General features: G+C 49.7%; 1 protein-coding gene across 3 annotated transcripts in view; it reads left to right on the top strand.

Moving 5' to 3' along the window:
* Positions 1–19,369, top strand: part of LOC115526843 (phospholysine phosphohistidine inorganic pyrophosphate phosphatase) — a 118,637-nt gene that overhangs the window by 21,237 nt on the left and 78,031 nt on the right. For 2 of the 3 annotated variants that reach the window (XM_030334169.1, XM_030334170.2), the window contains exons 3-5: positions 305–458; positions 5,893–5,956; positions 6,805–6,897. In XM_030334169.1, the coding sequence (XP_030190029.1) occupies positions 305–458; positions 5,893–5,956; positions 6,805–6,897 (311 nt within the window). Of the gene's footprint in view, positions 1–304; positions 459–1,529; positions 1,823–5,892; positions 5,957–6,804; positions 6,898–19,369 lie in introns of those variants that run through there. The other variant, XM_030334171.1, reaches the window with a different exon arrangement.

The raw sequence follows: 19,369 nt of genomic DNA, 5'->3' as shown, positions 1-19,369 counted from the left end.
TGCAGGCTGTGGGTTTCCTACCTGTGGTATTGAACTGGGTAGTCCCTGGGGTGATGCCAGTGTTGGGGCAGGGACCCCAAGGGCGGGCCCGTCTTTCTCCTAACAAGCCCTAACTGTGGAACATTCCTTCATCTGTACAACGGGAGTAACAGCCCTTCCTGGTTCACCTCCCGTACAGCTGTAAGCGTCAGGAGGAACATTCGAGAAAGGGGCAGAGCCCACGTGGCAGGCAGAAGGGGTCCCTGGGAGGAGATGGGAGGTAGGCCACGTCACCCCAGGGCTTTATCCTTTTTTCTCTTTTCAGGAATCCGCTCAGAATTTGCCCAGATCGACACGTCCAACCCGAACTGTGTCGTAATAGCAGATGCAGGAGAAAGCTTTTCTTACCAAAACATGAATAAGGCCTTTCAGGTGCTCATGGAGCTGGACAATCCTGTGCTCATATCTCTGGGAAAAGGGTAAGTCAGCTTCAGGAAGAGCGTTTCTGGCTGCTTTGCATGCCGTTCTGTGGGCCTGTGCCTTAGAGAATCAGTAAATGGTGCAGAAAAGTGGGTGTGGCGTGGGCACAGGCTGCCTTCCGTTTCCCTCCCTGCTTTGTTTCTTTCTTGATTTCTTCCTTCCTTTCTTTTAATGGTGTATGAGGAAAGTAGAATCGTCTGACTTCAGGAGCAGGTTGGTCAGGCTTCCATGCGGGCTCAGGGCTGGGAGAGGCTGGGGGAGGGGAGGGGAGGGTCACCGCGGACGGAAGCTCCATGGAGTCTCAGGGCGCCAGTGCTGGCTGTCCCAAGGTTAGGTGCATTCGCACAGGGTACAGCACAAGGCATTGAAGGATCGTCTCCAGGGGACACGTGAGTAGGAAAGAAAAGGCTTGACGGCCCAGAGGAAAGCTCTGGGCCAGGCTCCACGTCTCGGGCTGCAGAGCATGACCTCTGTAAAGTTGTGATCTTATTACCAACATTTTTGTTGGAGCCTTTTTTTTTTTTCAACATTTATTTATTTTTGGGACAGAGAGAGACAGAGCATGAACGGGGGAGGGGCAGAGAGAGAGGGAGACACAGAATCGGAAACAGGCTCCAGGCTCCGAGCCATCAGCCCAGAGCCTGACGTGGGGCTCGAACTCACGGACCGCGAGATCGTGACCTGGCTGAAGTCGGACGCTCAACCGACTGCGCCACCCAGGCGCCCCTTTTGTCAGAGCCTTTAGCACAGTCCTCACTATCTGTTTCTTTCTTTCTTTCTCTTTTTCTTTCTTTCTTTCTTTCTTTCTTTCTTTCTTTCTTTCTTTCTTTCTTTCTTTCTTTCAAGCATTTATTTTTGAGAGAGAGAAAGCAAGCTGGGAAGGGGCAGAGAGAGAGGGAGAGGAGAATCCCAAGGCACAGAGCCCGATGTGGGGCTCGAACCCACAAACCTCAAGATCATGACCGGAGCTGAAGTTGGACGTTCAACCGACTGAGCTGCCCAGGTGCCTCATGTCTCTTTCTTTTAAAAAACCACATTGGTTATTTTTATTAACATCTTTTACCACCAAGACAGCACAAGTTCATGGGAGGAAAACTAGAGCCTATGGATGAGCAAAAAGAAGAAAAGAGAAAGTACTTTCATTCCCCTGCCCAAGAAAACAGCTGTCAATATTTTGGTTTGTGTTCTTCCATGTGGTTTCCAGTGCAAACAGATCATTACAAATGGATGTACCCAGAGCATCAGTATCAAACCCGACCCAGCTTTGTCGCCCGGGTTCTATTCTTTGCCAGATAGTACTTTATGAGCAACTCTAAACTCAGTTAATAAATATCTCTATGGGGCGCCTGGGTGGCTCAGTCGGTTGAGCGTCCGACTTCGGCTCAGGTCACGATCTCGCGGTCCGTGAGTTCGAGCCCCGCGTCGGGCCCTGTGCTGACAGCTCAGAGCCCGGAGCCTGTTTCGGATTCTGTGTGTCCCTCTCTCTCTGCCCCTCCCCTGTTCATGCTCTGTCTCTCTCTGTCTCAAAAATAAATAAACATTAAAAAAAAATTTTCGTGCCCTCTCTCTCAAAATTAATAAATAAACTTCACGAAATAAAAGAAAAATCAGAAGATCTGACAGTACAGGGCCCCACATTCCTGAGCACACAGAAGCTTAGTGGAGGCCACTGCCTCCATTAACTCTAGTTTACCGCAACCCCACCACGTCCTATTGTCCCGTTCACCACACTCAGTCACTTGCCACTTATCTTGTGCTGCTCGTTGTTTTTCTCATAGTAGAGAAGTATTTCTTCATGGCTGTGCCTCTGTCAATAAGGCAAACAAAAGAGATTTCAGGAAAGAAAAGAGAAGCTATATTTCTTTTAGGAGGTAAAAATATTCTCGTGTGTTTATCACACAAAATAAAATAATCCAGTATTAGGATTCTTCACAGAAACGAAACCAAGTGGATTTGGATACACACACACACACACACACACACACACCCATCCATATATGTGTGTGTGAAGAGAAATTGGTTATCGAGGCTAGGTAAGTCCAAAATCTGCAGGGCAGACTGGCCGCCTGCAGACCCAGTGAAGAGTTGTGGTCTCAGTCCAAAGGATGTGCCCGTGGGCAGCATCCTTCTTGCTCAGGGAGGTCAGACCCTGCTGTTCCGGCCTTCAACCGATTGGGTGAGGCCCACCACACAATGGAGAGCATTCTGTTCACTCAGAGTCCACTGATTGAAGTGTTAATCTCACCCCAAAAAGACCTTTACAGAAACACGCAGAATAATGTTTGACAAAATATCTGGCACCTTGGCCCAGTCAAGTTGACGCATAAAATTCACCATCCTAGTCCCTTTCCAACCTCACAACCTTCTAAAGCGTAGGGCACTGCAAACCATAGAACCTGGCTTGCTTAATTCACTTAGGCTCCACGCTTGGTCCTTCAGGCACCCCTAAAATCAACCCCTCCCTAGAGAACAGCATAATTGAGAAGCTCTGTTATAACTCATTTATGTTAAAACTTTTTTCTTGAAAATTGTCTCTAATTTTTACAAGTTTTTGTTCCAGATTTTAGGTAGCAATCAAAGTAGATATGTTGTTGAACAGGAAAAACAAATGGAATCAGCTGCTTTTTTAGCTTTGTCATTCAAGAGTAGGCAAGGGTTTGTTTTACGAAGCAGCGGTTAGGGTGCCTCTGACTTAGGGTGTTCTGATTCGGGCTATGGGTCGGGTGCTCAAAAACGAGAGAAAGGAACCGCCAGCTTTCGGGCTTAGGTCAGCAGCTTCTCGGGACAGCCCAAGGACAGCTGTCCCGTCCAAGTGGGGGTCGTCGATGGTGAGGGGCCGTCCTCCGCCAGAACAGGGCTGAGCGGCGCCCCCGAGGAGGCAGGACGGCGGAGGCACTGGGGCAGAATGTCCTCCTCCTGGAAATGGAGTGATTTACATTTGGCATCTGTTTGGACCGGGAGTGGGAATTGCCTTTGTAATTTCTTCTGTCATGCTGCCGTCAGAAAATTAAGCTGTTTACGCGACAGACTATGGAAGGTTAATGGCTCTTGTGGGAAAGGTCAAGTGGTCATTTTGAAGGGAGGCCGTGCTGAATAATCGGAAGGGCAGAAGAATAAAGCATAAAATCTATCTGACTGCTTCTCCCCAGCTTTTCCCGGTCTTTCCCAGCATCCCCAGTTTCTTCTTTGTGGCTGGAACCGAATGTTCCAGAACACTCTGGAACTGAGTGTTCCAGCCAGGCTTGCTGTTGCTCTCCTTATGCCAGTAACAAAAGATACTGCATGAAATCGCTTATGTTCCTGGAATAACCTGGGCTTTTCCATTTAAAAAAATTAACAGGTACTTCTAAATTTTTTTTTTTTAACGTTTATTTATTTTTGAGACAGAGAGAGAGCATGAACAGGGGAGGGTCAGAGAGAGAGGGAGACACAGAATCTGAAACAGGCTCCAGGCTCTGAGCTGTCAGCACAGAGCCCGATGCGGGGCTTGAACCCACGAACCGTGAGATCATGGCCTGCGCCAAAGTCGGACGCTCAACCAGCTGAGCCACCCGGACACCCCAACAGGTACTTCTATTTATTGTGTCTCTAAAAATGTTTTCAGCCAACAGATGGCCTTCAAGGTGGCTCTTTTGTTTTCCTGAAGAAAGAAGAAATAAAGAAAAATTCTGGACACTATAAAAACAACTCAGATTCAGTTAAAAAAAAATTCTTAAGGGGGCACCTGGCTGGCTCAGTCAATTGAGTGTCCAACTCTTGATTTCGGCTCCAGTCATGATCTCGTGGTTTGTGAATACGAGCCCCATGTTGGGCTCTGTGCTGACAGTGCAGAGCCTGCTTGGGATTCTCTCCCTCCCTCTTTCTCTGTCCCTCTCAAAATAAATAAAGATAAAAATAAATACATGCATGCATACATACATACATACATAAATAAATAAAAGGGGGAGCATTTTTAGGCCCCCAGTTCTGTAAGCAGGAGGTAGTTCTTTTTGACTACCAGGCATCTATCTTCCTGAAGGTGTGCGGTGTCCCGGCTGGTTATGGGGTGGCCCCTAGAGCACAGAGCCTCAGATCCCTGACCGGAAAACCTGGGGTTCGCTTGGAGACCAACGAGTCCTGTCGTGACAGGAGCCCCCCCCCCCCCCCACCACCCCAGCTTCGTCACAGGGGCTCCAGGCTCCAAACCCCCCTGACGAGTGAGTGCCAGGGGACCAGCCCTGGCCAAAGCCAAGAGTTTGGCCAAAGCCTTGCGGCACTGCCCGCGGGCATTGTGTGCTGGCGGCCCCCGGCCAGGCTCCTGCAGCCCTCGGGGCCTCAGGTGGGGCAGAGCCGAGCAGGCAGGGTTCCCGGGCCCTGCCGAGCTGGAGGGAAGGGCACGGCCCCGAGGCAGCTCCCAGGAAGCTCGGTTCTCACCGATAGGCACAGAACAGGTTGTAACCCCCACAAACTGGGAAGACTTGCGTTCCTCCTTTCTGGCCCAGCCGGTGTCTTACCGCCTGTAGCTCACGCCGAGTAAACGCAGTGATAATATTCTCTAATATTGTTTGAGTGGTTTTCTGCATGTGAGGCATCATGTTGAGAACTTCTCTTGGGTCTCTGCATCTGTGTTGTTCAATGTCTCCCAGACCCGGAGGACATGGGAAAGAGAGCCGGGCACCTGGTGGGATGGGTCTCACATTTTAATAGTCCGGGCTTCCAGGAACCCTGTGTATAGAGAGGCACAGGTTAAGCTATCTCTGTTCCTCTTTATGGTCAAATGGCTTTGCTCAGAGAGAAGAAGGCTTCGTCTACCATGTGTCCTGAGGGGTCTGCCTATGGCCTGGGGTGGGCCAGACAGTGGAGGCCAGGGCCGGCACTGTGCTTCCGAGAATCACGAGATCATCTTCAGAAAGGCATGCTTCCAAGAGCCGAGCTGTGTGGGTCTCCAGTGAGACAGGGAGGAGATAGCTGTCTTCTCGTAAGAGCATCTGGGGCCCCTGAAACCTAGCACCTTGACCTCTGGCTAATAGGAGCTGCGGTGGGGTGCCGTGGAATAATGGAGTTTTCTTTTTCAGGAAGCAATTAGGGGTTAGTTATTAGCAGTTAGGGGTTCACCACATGCCCTGTGGACCTGCTGTCCTTCCCTGGAACACAGGTCACTTGTCTTTCTCTGTGTTAGCGGCTGGATCCATCTGCCCCCGGGGGTCCCCAGAGGCCAGCAGCAGGGGACCATTGGGACTGAGATCTGCTGGCCCACTGGCTTTCCTGCCCGGGCGCGGTGACCTGGCCCTGGGCCCTGTCGTGCTGACCTCCATCGGTCATGCCCAGTGTGGCATCTGGACAGACCCTTACCCGTGGCTCTGCTCTCTTGAGCTGGCAGAATGAGGACAGGGCATTCTCTCTTGGTACGGCTCCCGGGCCCAGCTCACCTTGTCCCCTTCTGCTTTTTTGTAGACGTTACTACAAGGAGACCTCTGGCCTGATGCTGGACGTCGGTGCCTACACAAAGGCGCTCGAGGTACCTCCCTGAGTCTGTCCGAGCCTCCTTCAGATCTTGGGGCTGTTTGGGGTGTTTCTGGTCTTTGTGGAGAAGGGGGTGTACTCCCATGTCTGAATCGCCTCTTAGATTTCCACAGTGGGCCCTCCTATTCGGGCCTTCAAGCTGAGCGCCCTCTCTGCCCCAGAGCTTGGCCCCTCAGCCGCCTTGGTCGTCACTCTACTGTCCTGTCCTTCACGCTCCTCCCCACACTCCAGCCTGCCGGCTGTTGACCCGGCTGGCCCTCCAGCATGCCCACTGCCACTCTCCTCTCAGACTCTCATCGAACCACCTGCCTCGTTCCTAACACCTGCGACACCTGGAGCTTGATGTGTCCCGATGGGATTCCTTCCCGACTCCCTCCTCCAGCTTCCAGGGCCAGGCTCAGATGGGGCTCCCCAGGGTCCCCTCTGACCCATGCCTGATCACCTGCCCCAGGTCACTCACTGCTACCCTGGCTCCTTCCTGCCTGTGCTCAGGTGGGAGGGTTGAGCACATTGGCAGATAGAGCCATGGCCCTTTTCTCCTGGAGGGCAGGTGACAAATGAGAGCATCAGCCCAGGTGGCCCGCCCCCTGCCGTGCTCAGGTTTTTGAGCAGGGGGCCCACTAGGGGTGCCCCTCAGCATCCTGTGCACCCTGATGTGGGGTCGTGATGCTCTTGTCTATGAGATGTGTTTCGCAGCCCCTGTGTCCTGCCTCTTGGAGGCTCCCGGCCCCCGGGGGGCACATTTGGGGCACTCTTTCCTTGATTCCCCGGAGGGAGGCCTTTGGATCCGTATCCACCTGTTAATCCTAAACCCATGCCATGTGTCCTTTTCTATTTTCCCAGTATGCCTGTGGAATCAAGGCGGAAGTGGTGGGGAAACCCGCTCCCGGGTATTTCCAGTCGGCCCTGCAGGAGATGGGGGTAGAGTCTCACGAGGTAGGCCAGCCACTCACGGGCGTGTGTGGAAGCGGGTCTGTGGGGGGGGGGGGGCACTCAGGTGGGGCAGCCCTGGGCCCTGAGGTGGGCCTGAGGCCTTGGGCAGCCTGTGGGGTTTGGCTGGGCAGCCAGGTAGGTGGGCCCTTCCACCCATCAGAGCTGATTGTCCTGGGGAAAGACCTCAGAGGAGGCCCACAGAATGCTTTCAGCCTGTGGAATGCGTTTCAGCGTAAGAGTAAGAAATGCCTGTGGCTGTGTCCCAGTGACTTTTGCTTCTTCTCCGGACGGATGAGAACTGAAGTGTATTAATGTGTCAGTGTTTTAAACATAGTTCATTGAGGGGCGTCGGGGTGGCTCTCAGTCGGTTAAGCGTCCGACTCTCCATCTCTGCTCAGGTCACGATCTCACGAAGAGCCCCGAATCGGGCTCTGTGCTGTCAGCTTGGGGATCCGCTCTCCCTCTTTCCTTCTTCCCTTTCTGCCCCTCCCCTGCGCGTGCACATGCACGTGCTCTCTCTCAAAAAATAAATAAACTGAAAAAAATAGTTCATTGAAAGGCCAACATACAGCAAGAGTCAAACAACATGGAAGTACTGAATCGTGCGTCTTGCAACCTTTACATTGTGACTGTTTTTGACACAGATGGCCTTCCCAACATCTTAAAAAGAAAAAAGCACGATTTTTTTAAAAGAATTTGATGCCTCCAGCGCCTCCCACTTCCCAGGTAGTGTGGAGTTGGTCCCCAACAGCAGGTGGTTTTCCGAGGGCATCGCTGAAAAGACCATGGGCACATGTCTGCAGCGGGCCCCGGGCTGTCTGTTTTGGACATTGGCACTGAGGACAGCATCAGCATCTGCAGTGAGGCTGTGCCCCCAGGACCACTGTGATGCTTGCTGATTGATTGTTGGACCCGAATTTCCCACATGTGTTCTGGTCTAGAGCACTGGTCTCTCAAGATGCATGGGGACAGTCCCAGAAGTCTGGACCCTCTGTCCTCCCCCCCCCCCCCCCAGTCTCCCCAACACCTGTGAATGTCAGAAGGCAGGGTCTCTGAGCTTGCCAGGAAAAACCCAGAAAATGCCTTGTGAGGTTGGTAAGAGAGGAGAGAGAGAGGCTTGTGTTTTGAATGAACAAAGACCACAGGAGTAATGACCCTGGGTTTTCACGACTTTGTTTCGTAGGGCAGAATTTCTTTTTTTATTGTGGCAAATTTCAGACATACACGAAAGCAGAGGGAATGATACAGCGACTCCCCCCACACAGCCATCACTCAGATTTAACAAAAGATTTTTGCCGCATTCCTTTCTTGTATCTCTTTTGCCTTTTTTCAACTTGTTCTCTTATCTTTTTTTTTTTTTTTTTTGCTGTTGTATTTTAAATCCCAGATTTGTTGTCATGTGTATCCTTTCATATTTTAGTAATGCCTTCCAAAAAAAAGATAGTTATTTTTCACATAACTACAGCACGTTAAAACACCTAACAATGGCCAACAAACACACAAAGAGATGCTCTGTGCCGTCAGTCACGGAAATGCAGGTCAAAACGACAGTGAGATCCCACCTCACACTCACTTGGATGGCCATCCATGATCATTTTAAAAACAAAACACAAGGGAAGATGGCCAGCGTTGGCGAGGATGTGGACAAATTGGAGCCCTCATGTGGGAATGCTGGCCGGAATGTGAAATGGGGCAGCCCCTCTGGAAAACAGCTCCTGGAGAAGGTAAACAGAAGCACCCTATAACCCAGCAATTCCACTCCTATGTACGCATCCAAAAGGATTGAAAACAGGTGTCCAAACAAAAAGTTATACATGAATATTCATAGCAGCACTATTCAACATCGCCAAAAGGCGGAAACAATGCAAATGTTCATCGACACATGAACGGATAAACAGAATGCGGTCTATTCACACCATGGAATATTTCAGCTATAAAAAGAATGAAATACTGATCAATGCCACAATGTGGATGAACCTGGAAAACATGGGAAGCGAAGGAAGCTAGGCATAAAAGGCCGTATTTTACATGTTACGTAGCGTTTGTATGACATGTCCCAAATAGGAAAATCTGTACAGACATAAAATAGATTAGTGATTGCCGGGGGAGTGGGGGGTGGGGAGGGGCTGTTGATGGGGACAGTCTCCTGTTGGGGTGATACAAATGTCTGGAAGTGGACAGGGGTGATGGTCATATAATGTGACTATGCTTTATGCTACTGATTTGTATACTTTAAATGGTTACATTAGTACATTTTATGTGTTTTTTTATCACAGTGGAAAAAAACCCCTACCTACAAAATCAACAGGGATTCCTTAGTATTTCCCAGTAATCCATATTTAAGTCTCCCTGCCTGGCTCAGAAATGTTCTTTGACGTTGATATGTTTGAATCAAATCCAAACGGGGTCCACATCTCCTGTGCGGTTGTTTTGTCTCTGAAATCCCTCTTTTTAACTTTTTTTCCTTTTTTTTTTTTTTTTAATTTTTTTTTTCAACGTTTATTTATTTTTGGGACAGAGAGAGACAGAGCATGAACGGGGGAGGGGCAGAGAGAGAGGGAGACACAGAATCGGAAACAGGCTCCAGGCTCCGAGCCATCAGCCCAGAGCCTGACGCGGGGCTCGAACTCCCAGACCACGAGATCGTGACCTGGCTGAAGTCGGACGCTTAACCGACTGCGCCACCCAGGCGCCCCCCTTATTTTTTTTTTTTAAAGTTTATTTATTTTGAGAGTGACTGTGAGCAGGAGAGTGGCAGAAAGAGAGTGAGAATCTCAAGCAGGCTCCACACTGTTAGTGCAGAGCCCGGGGCTCAAACCCACAAAGCTGTGAGATCATGACCTGAGCTGAAATCAAGAGTCAGACGCCCAACTGAGCCCCCCAGGAGCCCCTCTTTTTAACTTTTTGTCGTGGAACATTCCAAGTATCTATGCAAGTAGGGAGAGTAGCATAATGAGCTCCTCGTTTCCCATCGCCAAGCCTCACTAATTATCAACTAATAACCACTTTAAAAACTTATGTGTAACTGTTCATTTTGAAGTAATTTCACACTTACAGAAGTCGCAAAATTAGCACAGAGAATTTCCATCTGCCCTGAAGCCAGCTTCCCCAAATGCTAACATCTTGCATAACAATCGTGGGAGAATTATAAGATCAGATGTCATCAGGGGCCAGCGCATCCGCATCTTTGTATGGGACACGTTGCATTTAGCGGTCCCTTCCCCTGTGTCCTGCCTCCTGGGCCAGTCCCTCAGCCTTTCTGGTCTCTAAGGACAGTGGCATTTCTGAATAGTACTGGCTGGTTATTTTGTAGAATATCCCTCAACATCAGGTTTTTTCCTGATGTTTCCTTGTGATTTCATTTAATTTTTGGCTATGCACTTTGGGCAGGAATCTCACAGAAACAGTGCTGTGCCCTCTCGGTGTGCTGCATGGGGACAGGTGCGTGATGGCACTTTGCCCCTTATTGGTGAGGTTCACTTTGATCAGTGTCGGAGGTGATAGGTGCCAGGGTTCTCTACTGTGAAGTTACTCCTTGTCCCATTAACTAGTAAGTATCCTGTGGGAAAGCATGTTGTCTGTGTAAGTATCCTTTCCTGTTATTCTTTTCCCGTCTCAACGTTTGCATCCATTGATCAATCATTCTTTTTAATTAATTAATTAATTGTTTGATTGATTTGAGAGAGAGAGAGTGAGCAGGGGAGAGGGCAGAGGGAGAGAGAGAATCTCGAGCAGGCTCCATACTCAGTGCAGAGACAGATGTGGGGCTCGATCCCATGGCCCCAGGGATCATGACCTGAGCCAAAGTCAAGAGTCAGATGCTCAAGCGACCAAGCCACCCCGGCACCCCTCCAGTGATAATTTTTACCTGAAGCAGTTCTTACCGTGGTGTTTGCCGAATGGTCATTTTGTATTTCTGTCATTCCTTCTGTGTTTGTTAGTTGGAATTTACTGTAAGAAAGAGCTTTCCTTTTTTTGTCCCCATTTACTTGTTCATTCCAATATGGACTCAGGGCTATTTGTTTTATTCTCTAAGTTACAATTCATTCCCGTTGTTATTTATTTTGTTGTCAGATTGTCCCATATTTGGCCATTAGGACCCCTGTCAAGATTAATAGCCTCTTGTTTAATCTATACTCTACCCATTCTTCTCCCCTAGATTATTTTGATAAAATTTTTTTTAACATTTATTCATTTTTGAGAGACAGAGCATGAGCTGAGGAGGGGCAGAGAGAGAGGGAGACAGAATCGGAAGCAGGCTCCAGGCTCTGAGCTGTCAGCACAGAGCCTGATGTGGGGCTCGAACCCACGAACCACGAGATCATGACCTGAGCCGAAGTCGGAGGCTTAACCAACTGAGCCACCCAGGTGCCCCTCTCCTAGATTATTTTGAGAAAGAGAGTGCGCATGTGTGTGTGTGTGTGTGTGCAAGTAGGGGAGGGGCAGAGAGAGAGGGAGAGACAGAGGATCCCAAGCAGGCTCCCAGCTGTCAGTTCAGAGCCAACCACGGGGCTCGATTTCACGAACCACGAGATCACGACCTGAGCCAAAATCGAGTCAAATGCTTAACTGACTGAGCCAACCGGGCGCCCTTGCCCTAGATTATTTTGAATCATATCCCAGAAATCTTGTTACTTTATGTATGAATATTTTGGTGCCCCTAAAAGATAGGAATTTGTTTCAAAATCATAGATAATGCCATTATCACGTCTAAAGAATACCAACAATAATTCTTTAATATTATTAAATGTCCAATCATTGTTCACGTTCCCTTGTTGGTCTTATAATTGTTTCATGTTGCTTGCAATTTGTTTGAATCAGACTCAGATGAGGCTCTTGCATTGTGATCGGTCCGTGAGATTCTCAAGCGGTGTTTTTATCTACTGATTCCCAACTCCACCCCACCCCCATCTCCCTCTTGTTTTTTCCTTGCAACATTATGAAGCAGAAACTAGGCAGTTTGTCCTGTGGAATTTCCCACAGTCTGGATTTCGTTGATTACCCCTCAGAAGTATTCCTTCACATGCTCGTCTGTCCTCTGTTCTCTGGAGATTGATAGTTAGATCTAGAAGCCCGCTCAGAGTCTGGTTCGGTTTTTTCATGATTACTTTATAGGTGGTGATGTGTCTGCCATCAGTAGGCACAGAGTGTCCCCTTTTCTCCTTTTGTATTGTTAGCTGCTATTCGTGATTGGTGTTGACTCCTTTAATTCATCAAAGGCAGCAGAATGGTGATATTTGAATTCTGTCATTCCTTCTTCGTTTTTCCCTCTGGATTATTTCTATATAGGAAAGCTGCTCACCAACTGTTTGTTACCCTGGGGCACAGTTCATATAGGGAACTCCAGATAAATGCCTGTTTTTTTTTTCATTGTTTATTAGTTTTCAGAATAATGAGTTGATTCTCTAGCATCTTCCCAAGGTAACAAAGGATTTTTTTTAGGGGCACCCGGGTGGCTCAGTCGGTTAAGCGTCTGACTTCAGCTCAGGTCATGATCTCATGATCCATGAGTTCGAGCCCCAGGGACAGGCACAGAGAGAGAGAGAGAGAGAGAGAGAGAGAGAGAGAGAGAGAGAGAATCCCAAGCAGACAACACACTCAGCACAGAGCTCAATGTGGGGCTTGATCTCACAACTGTGAGATCACAACTGAAGCAGTTATCTAGACTCTGATGCTTAACCAGCTGAGCCACCCAGGTGCCCCTTTAATTTTTTTTTCATGTTTATTTATTTTGATGGGGGGGGGGAGGAGCAGAGAGGGACGGAGAGAGAGAATCCCAAGCAGGCTCCTTGCTGAGTTGGACTTGGGCTCATACTCCTGAATTTAGATCATGACCTGAGCCGAAGCTGATGGAGCCACCCAGGCGCCCCTCAACATTTACATTTTTTTTGTAGTTATGTAAAATATTTGCTTGATTTCAAAATCAAATCCCTAAAATAAGATACAGTTAAGGGAGTGGAGCTTCTGTCCTTTTCTTTCTCTTCCTACTCCTCTCTCGTTGGTAGCCCTTTTTAGAAATATCATGGCTTACCTTTTTTTCTGTTTCCTTTTGTTAACATTTATTCATTTTTTGAGAGAGAGAGTTAGAGCACAAGTAGGGGAGGGGCAGAGAGAGAGGGAGACACAGAATCCTTAGCAGGCTCCAGGGTCTGAGCTGTCGGCACAGAGCCTGACATGGGGCTCGAACTCACAAACCACGAGATCATGACCTGAGCCGAGGTCGGACGCTTAACCGACTGAACCACCCAGGCGCCCCACCTTTCCATTTCTTAAATGTAAACAACTATGTATATATTTATATCCTACGTATCCATTGGATACCTTTCCATTTCTTAAATGTAAACAACTATGTATATATTTATATCCTACGTATCCATTGGATACGTTTAAGAGGGAATAAATTCTGAAGATGATTTGTTACAGGGCGGAAGAAAGGCTCCCATAACGTGGATTTAAAAGCCGGTATTTAGGGGCGCCTGGGTGGCGCAGTCGGTTAAGTGTCCGACTTCAGCCAGGTCACCATCTCGCGGTCCGTGAGTTCGAGCCCCGCGTCGGGCTCTGGGCTGATGGCTCAGAGCCTGGAGCCTGTTTCCGATTCTGTGTCTCCCTCTCTCTCTGCCCCTCCCCCGTTCATGCTCTGTCTCTCTCTGTCCCAAAAATAAATAAACGTTGAAAAAAAAAAAATTTAAAAAGCCGGTATTTAGAATTATATGAGCAGTGTGATCACAGTCGTCTCAGAACCTCCTCCAAACAGACAACACAACAAAAGCTGCCCCTGTCTAGAAAGTAAGGCCGGGGGCACTGGACGTCACATTATCGCTGGATGTATTTGGAGAGTTCGACCTGGGATGATTTCCCCCCTCCTCTTTTTGCTTTTTCGCATTTTTCAGTTATTTTCCCCGCTGGCACTTTTTCCATTCTGAATGAGAAACTGTCCTCCCCAAACCCCAAAGAGCAGCCGAGGCCCGTATGGGCGTCCCGTTAATCTGGGCATCTCATGTGGCGGGTGCTGGGGCTGTGGGCGTTGTATTTTAGATTCCTGGTGAGTCTTTGTGTGTGATGAGGTCAAGGTCCCTCGGCTGTCCAGTCGATGGCGAGCATCGGATACCCTGGGCAGCTAAGGAATTGTTTTCTCTGGTGGCTCTGAGCACATGCGGCAAAGCTGAATCTTATTTACTTCTCATATTATCATTCTCCCTTCCACCCTCAAATGTCATTTCTGTCTCTCCCCTTGACAGTTGAGTGGCAACTTCTGTGTGCTGTTAACACCCTCACCCGGCCGTTCTTCTAAAACGTTCATTAACGTTACTCGAACCTCAGGATGTGTAGACCTTTTAAGGCAGTATTTCAAAATAAGGCCGTTTCAAACGAACTGTGTCTTATGCACAAGGTAATAATTCTCTGATCCTGCCTCTTTATTTTTAATGAAAAATGCCTTTGAAGAGCAGTCTTGCTGTGGAAGTGCCAGGGCTGTGGCAAACCTTAAATTTTTCAAGCCGCTTTAATCAATAAAGTTATCAGCAGTCATTTCCCTTGATAACTGCTCCTTCCAGGCCAGGGCCTGCTTCCTCTGCTGAGTCCTCAGCCTGTGCTCAGAATGGACATAACCACCCAGATGCAATTTCCATTCTAACCTTTCCTCGATAGCCTAGAAATGACAGATTGCTGGTATTACTCTAATAGATTGGAAATTCAAACCTCTTAGAGGTAAGCAGGCCCTTTCCAGGATTCAGTAATAAGGCAAAGAATAACATACCTTAAAGGTTGCTTCTAGAAATACCTAATTTCTCATGGCTTAAGGCTTCGGAATCAGTGGGTGGTTTTATAGCTTCATACTACAGCCCGAATGACGTGCAGGTTTTGGCAGTTTTCCATACACGTAGAGATTCCATCCTTTGCAAATCATGCAGGTTTCATGGAAATTGGGACTGTTGAAACCAGAGTGCTTAGTTAGCACGGGAGTCGGTACACAGCAGCCAAGAAGCTGGGGGTTGGGGGGCGCCCATCTCACTGATGGGGAGCCCAAGGCTTGGAGAGGAAGGACCTCGAATACGTGAACCGTCACAAACCTATTTATTTCTTTAAAAAAAATTTTTTTTTAACGTTTATTTATTTTTGAGACAGAGACAGAGCATGAACGGGGGAGGGTCAGAGAGAGAGGGAGACACAGAATCTGAAACAGGCTCCAGGCTCTGAGCGGTCAGCACAGAGCCCAATGCGGAGCTTGAACTCACAGACCGCGAGATCATGACCTGAGCCGAAGTCGGACGCTTAACCGACTGAGCCACCCAGGCGCCCCACAAACCTATTTATTTCGTGGAGTCCTTGCTCCAGTCCTCGTCATAGGCATTTGCACCTCCATATTGAGGTCAAGGCAGGATTCCCCACCTCGGCACTCTTGACATTTGGGAGCCAGATCATTCTTTGTGGTGGGGAGCCACCCTGTGCATTACCGGATGCTTAGGACCCCCTTCCCCCAGTTGTGAAACCACAGCTGTCTCCAGATGTTGCCAAAATCCCCCCAGGGGCAAGGTTGCCCCCAGGTGAGAACCATAGCATTAGGGAATAGTCACAGAAACCCTAGTGCCGAAACCAAGATTAATCTGCTGATGAGGCATGTGGCCAGGACCCCATCCCCTCCAGGCCTTTGCTGTGCCCCAGGCCTCCAGGGGGGCGTCAGCCACAGAGCAGGATTTTTCGGTTTGGTGATTGGACTTTTTAAAGGCACATGAAGTGGGACAGTATCACTTTCTAGTTTCAAAAATACTAAATATTGTTGACTGAATACCAACCATAGAAAATAAAGTTAGACAGGATCTTAGGGGGTGAGGGTAAATGCCCTAGGGATGGTCTGTCAAACATGTGGGCAAGGGTTGTAGGTTTCTCCCAAGAGGGCCGGGCATAAAACGCAGACTAGGCTCTGTCATTCTGCTGTCATTCTGCTCACTGGTTCTCAGATCGTTCCTTCTAGCTACGCGGCTACGGGGACAGGCTGTGGGTGGGGAGACCTGTGGGTGGGGAGGGAGTGTCCAAGCGGGGCCACTCATTTCTCTCATGGCCTCGTCCCCCTCGGGAATTTCCACGGAAGGCCCATCCCCAGTCCCCTCCACCAGCTCAGGCCCGCCACCCGCGAGTCTTGGATGTCAGTTCAGGGAGACCTTGCAGGGACCATGTGAGCCCAGAGCACCGGGAGAGAGCGGACCAGCTCCTGCAACCCGGATTTGAACGTGAAGCTCTGTCTCCAGACAGGGACAGGCCTGACACCACAGCCCCGGGCTTGACACTGTCTGGAGTTTCGGGAAACTGTGGCTCTGAGGTTGTCGTAGGCATGTATCCCAGTCACGAGGGGTCTGTAAAACCTTTACTTACTTATTAACGATGTTTATTTGTTTTTGAGAGAAAGAGAGCAAGGGTGTATGTGAGCGTGAGTGTGGGAGGGGGAGGGGCAGCGAGAGGGGGTGCAGCGCATCCAGAGCCTTCTCTGGGCTGTCACCACAGAGCCCCCCACTCAGGGCTCAAACTCACGAACTACAAGATCACAACCTGAGCCGCAATCGGATGCCCAACCGACTGAGCCAACCAGCCGCCCCAAGAGCCTTTTTAAAAATAAGATTTTCGGGGCGCCTGGGTGGCGCAGTCGGTTAAGCGTCCGACTTCAGCCAGGTCACGATCTCGCGGTCCGTGAGTTCGAGCCCCGCGTCAGGCTCTGGGCTGATGGCTCGGAGCCTGGAGCCTGTTTCCGATTCTGTGTCTCCCTCTCTCTCTGCCCCTCCCCCGTTCATGCTCTGTCTCTCTCTGTCCCAAAAATAAAAATAAACGTTGAAAAAAAATATATTTAAAAAAAAAAAAAATAAGATTTTCTTCTCCTCAAAGCACAAGAATTTCATCGTGTGAAGTAAGTGATGTTTGTTAAAGGCAACAGGGAAAATTCAGAAAGTACAAAGAAAAACGCTGTTCCTCATCCCACGAACCAGAATAACACAAATCCCGCGTAACCCTTCCAATATTTTAGTTTCTACATATACATTTTTTTTTAAAAGTTTATTTTTATTTTGAGAGAGAGAGAGAGAGAGCGCACGCAAGAGGGGGAGAGGGGCAGAAAGTGAGGACAGGGAATCCCAGACAGGCTCTGCTCTGTCAACACGGAACCCACCATCGTGGGGCTCGAGGTCACCAACCATGAGATCGTGACCTGAGCTGAAGTCAAGATTCAGACGCTTAACCGAGTGAGGCACCCAGGCGCCCCATCTGTGTATACATTTTTAACACACAGTTTGAATGATCTTCTTTTTTTCCAATATTAAGTATTAAATACAGTATTGTATTGGGAGCAGTTTCCTTTGTGCCTTTTTAGACGCTTTCACAAAATAATGTCTGTGGCTCTGTGGTGTTCTTCCATATGGGCTAGCATAATGTTCTTTATATCCCCTGTCGTCGCATGTTAGATGGCTCCCAATTTTCCTATCATACCAAACCCTATGAATACCCTTGTATGTGTGCCCTTTTGTACAAATCTAATTATTTGTGGAGAAATCTTACCTAGAGGGTAGTTGTTGGGCCATGATGCACATTGCTTCTTTTTTTCTTTTTTTTTAATGTTTTATTTATTTTTGAGAGGAAGTGGGGGAGGGGCAGGGAGAGAGAGAGACAGAGAGAGACAGAGGATCCAGAATGGGCTCTGCACTGACAGCAGAGAGCCCGACGCGGGGCTCGAACTCACGAACCGGGAGATCGTGACCTGAGCCAAAGTCGGACGCTTAACCGACTGAGCCACCCAGGTGCCCCGAACATTGCTTATTTCTGTTTCAGAAAGGTGGTATCCGTTTACCTTCCTTACCAGTTGCATCCCCCCCCCCCCATCCTTACCACACTGTTTCTTACTTTTTTATGACATAGCAGTCTTTGAGTTGTGCTGTGCTTTGGAATTATGCCTCACGAATGTGTTGGACTGTGGGGGGATTCCTTAGCAGTGGGCCATCTCCGGGTCTCTGAGGGGGCCCGGGTGCCTCCAAACCCGCAGGCTGAAGACCCGGGACGCGTCGAGTGCTAGATTTCCTCTTGAGGCATCTCCCTGGAGGGGTGTGTGCCCCTCGGGGCTGAGATCCGGACTGAGCCCCCGGCTCCTTCACCGCCAGCCCTGCTGTGCTGCCCTGGGAGAGGGAGGAGAGCTCCTGGGCAGAGTCCTGGGGCGACCAGAAAGTGTATGACAGGTGGGCTTGCTCCCAAACACGGTCACCTGTCAGCGCGGGTTCTTCCCCTGGCAGACGGTAAGGAGGTGCTGGCAGGCAAAGATTGAAGAAACGTGAACGAAGCTGCTCGAAAGCTCAGACCGGAAGACCTGCCTGCGGGGCTCAGTGCCCCCTCCGGCTCTCCGGGTCTCCGTGTTCCCTGGGAGTCCAGCCTCGCCGGGTGCCTCTGCCCTGCCTTCACCGTATTGCAGTCAGAAAGGAAGTGCATCCCGGGCCTGACAGGAAGGGGTTTTTTATTTCCCCCGACGGCGCACCTCTTGACCTCTATCTTCTTGCCAATGATTTTTTAAATCCTAAATGATTTGGCAATAATTGCCCCTCGTCGCGTGATCATTGCCCTTCACCGATAGTAAATCTGTGAAATCCCCGGAGGCCCCAGCGCATTTTGGTTTGCGGAGCCCACAAGCTGGCCCGGACAGGCATCACTGCTCCGGGCAGCTGCACGCCCCGCAGCGTCCCCGGCACCCCTGCGCTCCCCCAGCCTCACTCGCAGCTTCGGGGCGCCGCCCGGATCGGGCATCGGCTCGTCGTGACCGAGTACAGCGGCCGCTTCTCCAGAGTTCTTCCTCCAAGGGCCCAGATCTCTGCTTCCGCGTTTGTGGGTCACAGCAGCAAATGGCCTTGCCCAGGAAGCCCCGGGAGGCTGTGTTCCGAGGGCAAAGACTTTCTACTGCCTTGGGGGAACGTGTGCACAAAATCTTCTTTTCCCCAGAAGTGTGGAAGGCATCAGGCTTGACACGGATTCGTTGGAAGACCTGTTTCATTTCCAAGTTACTTCTAGCAAGATGGCCCCCGGAGCCTCTGGTAGCAATGGACAGGGCCCTAGGTTGGAAGGTTAGGAACGTTCAGAGGCCTCGAGAGGGCAGAAAGCAGAATCTCATCCTGGGGCTCATGGCTGGTCCGGCGCCCTCCTCCTGGATGAGTCGTGTGGTGGCCCGGGTGACCCTGGCTTGCAGGACCACCCATGTGTGAGCCCTGCTGCTCTTCCCTTGTCAGGAGGCACACGTAGCCCCTGGCTGTTTCTTCTGTTTGGATTTGGGGGCCTGGGTGGCTCAGTCAGTTGTGTCCAGCTTCCACTCAGGTCATGATCTCGTGGTTCATGGGTTCGAGCCCCGCGTCGGGCTCTCTGTGACAGCACAGAGCCCGGAGCCCGCTTTGGATCCTGTGTCTCCCTCTCTCTCTGCCTCTCCCCCCTCTCAAAAATAAGTAAACACTAAGAAAAAAAA

This window comes from Lynx canadensis, chromosome D2 (assembly GCF_007474595.2).
Source record: "Lynx canadensis isolate LIC74 chromosome D2, mLynCan4.pri.v2, whole genome shotgun sequence".
NCBI lineage: Eukaryota > Metazoa > Chordata > Mammalia > Carnivora > Felidae > Lynx > Lynx canadensis.
This window is presented reverse-complemented; position numbering and strand designations above follow the sequence as displayed.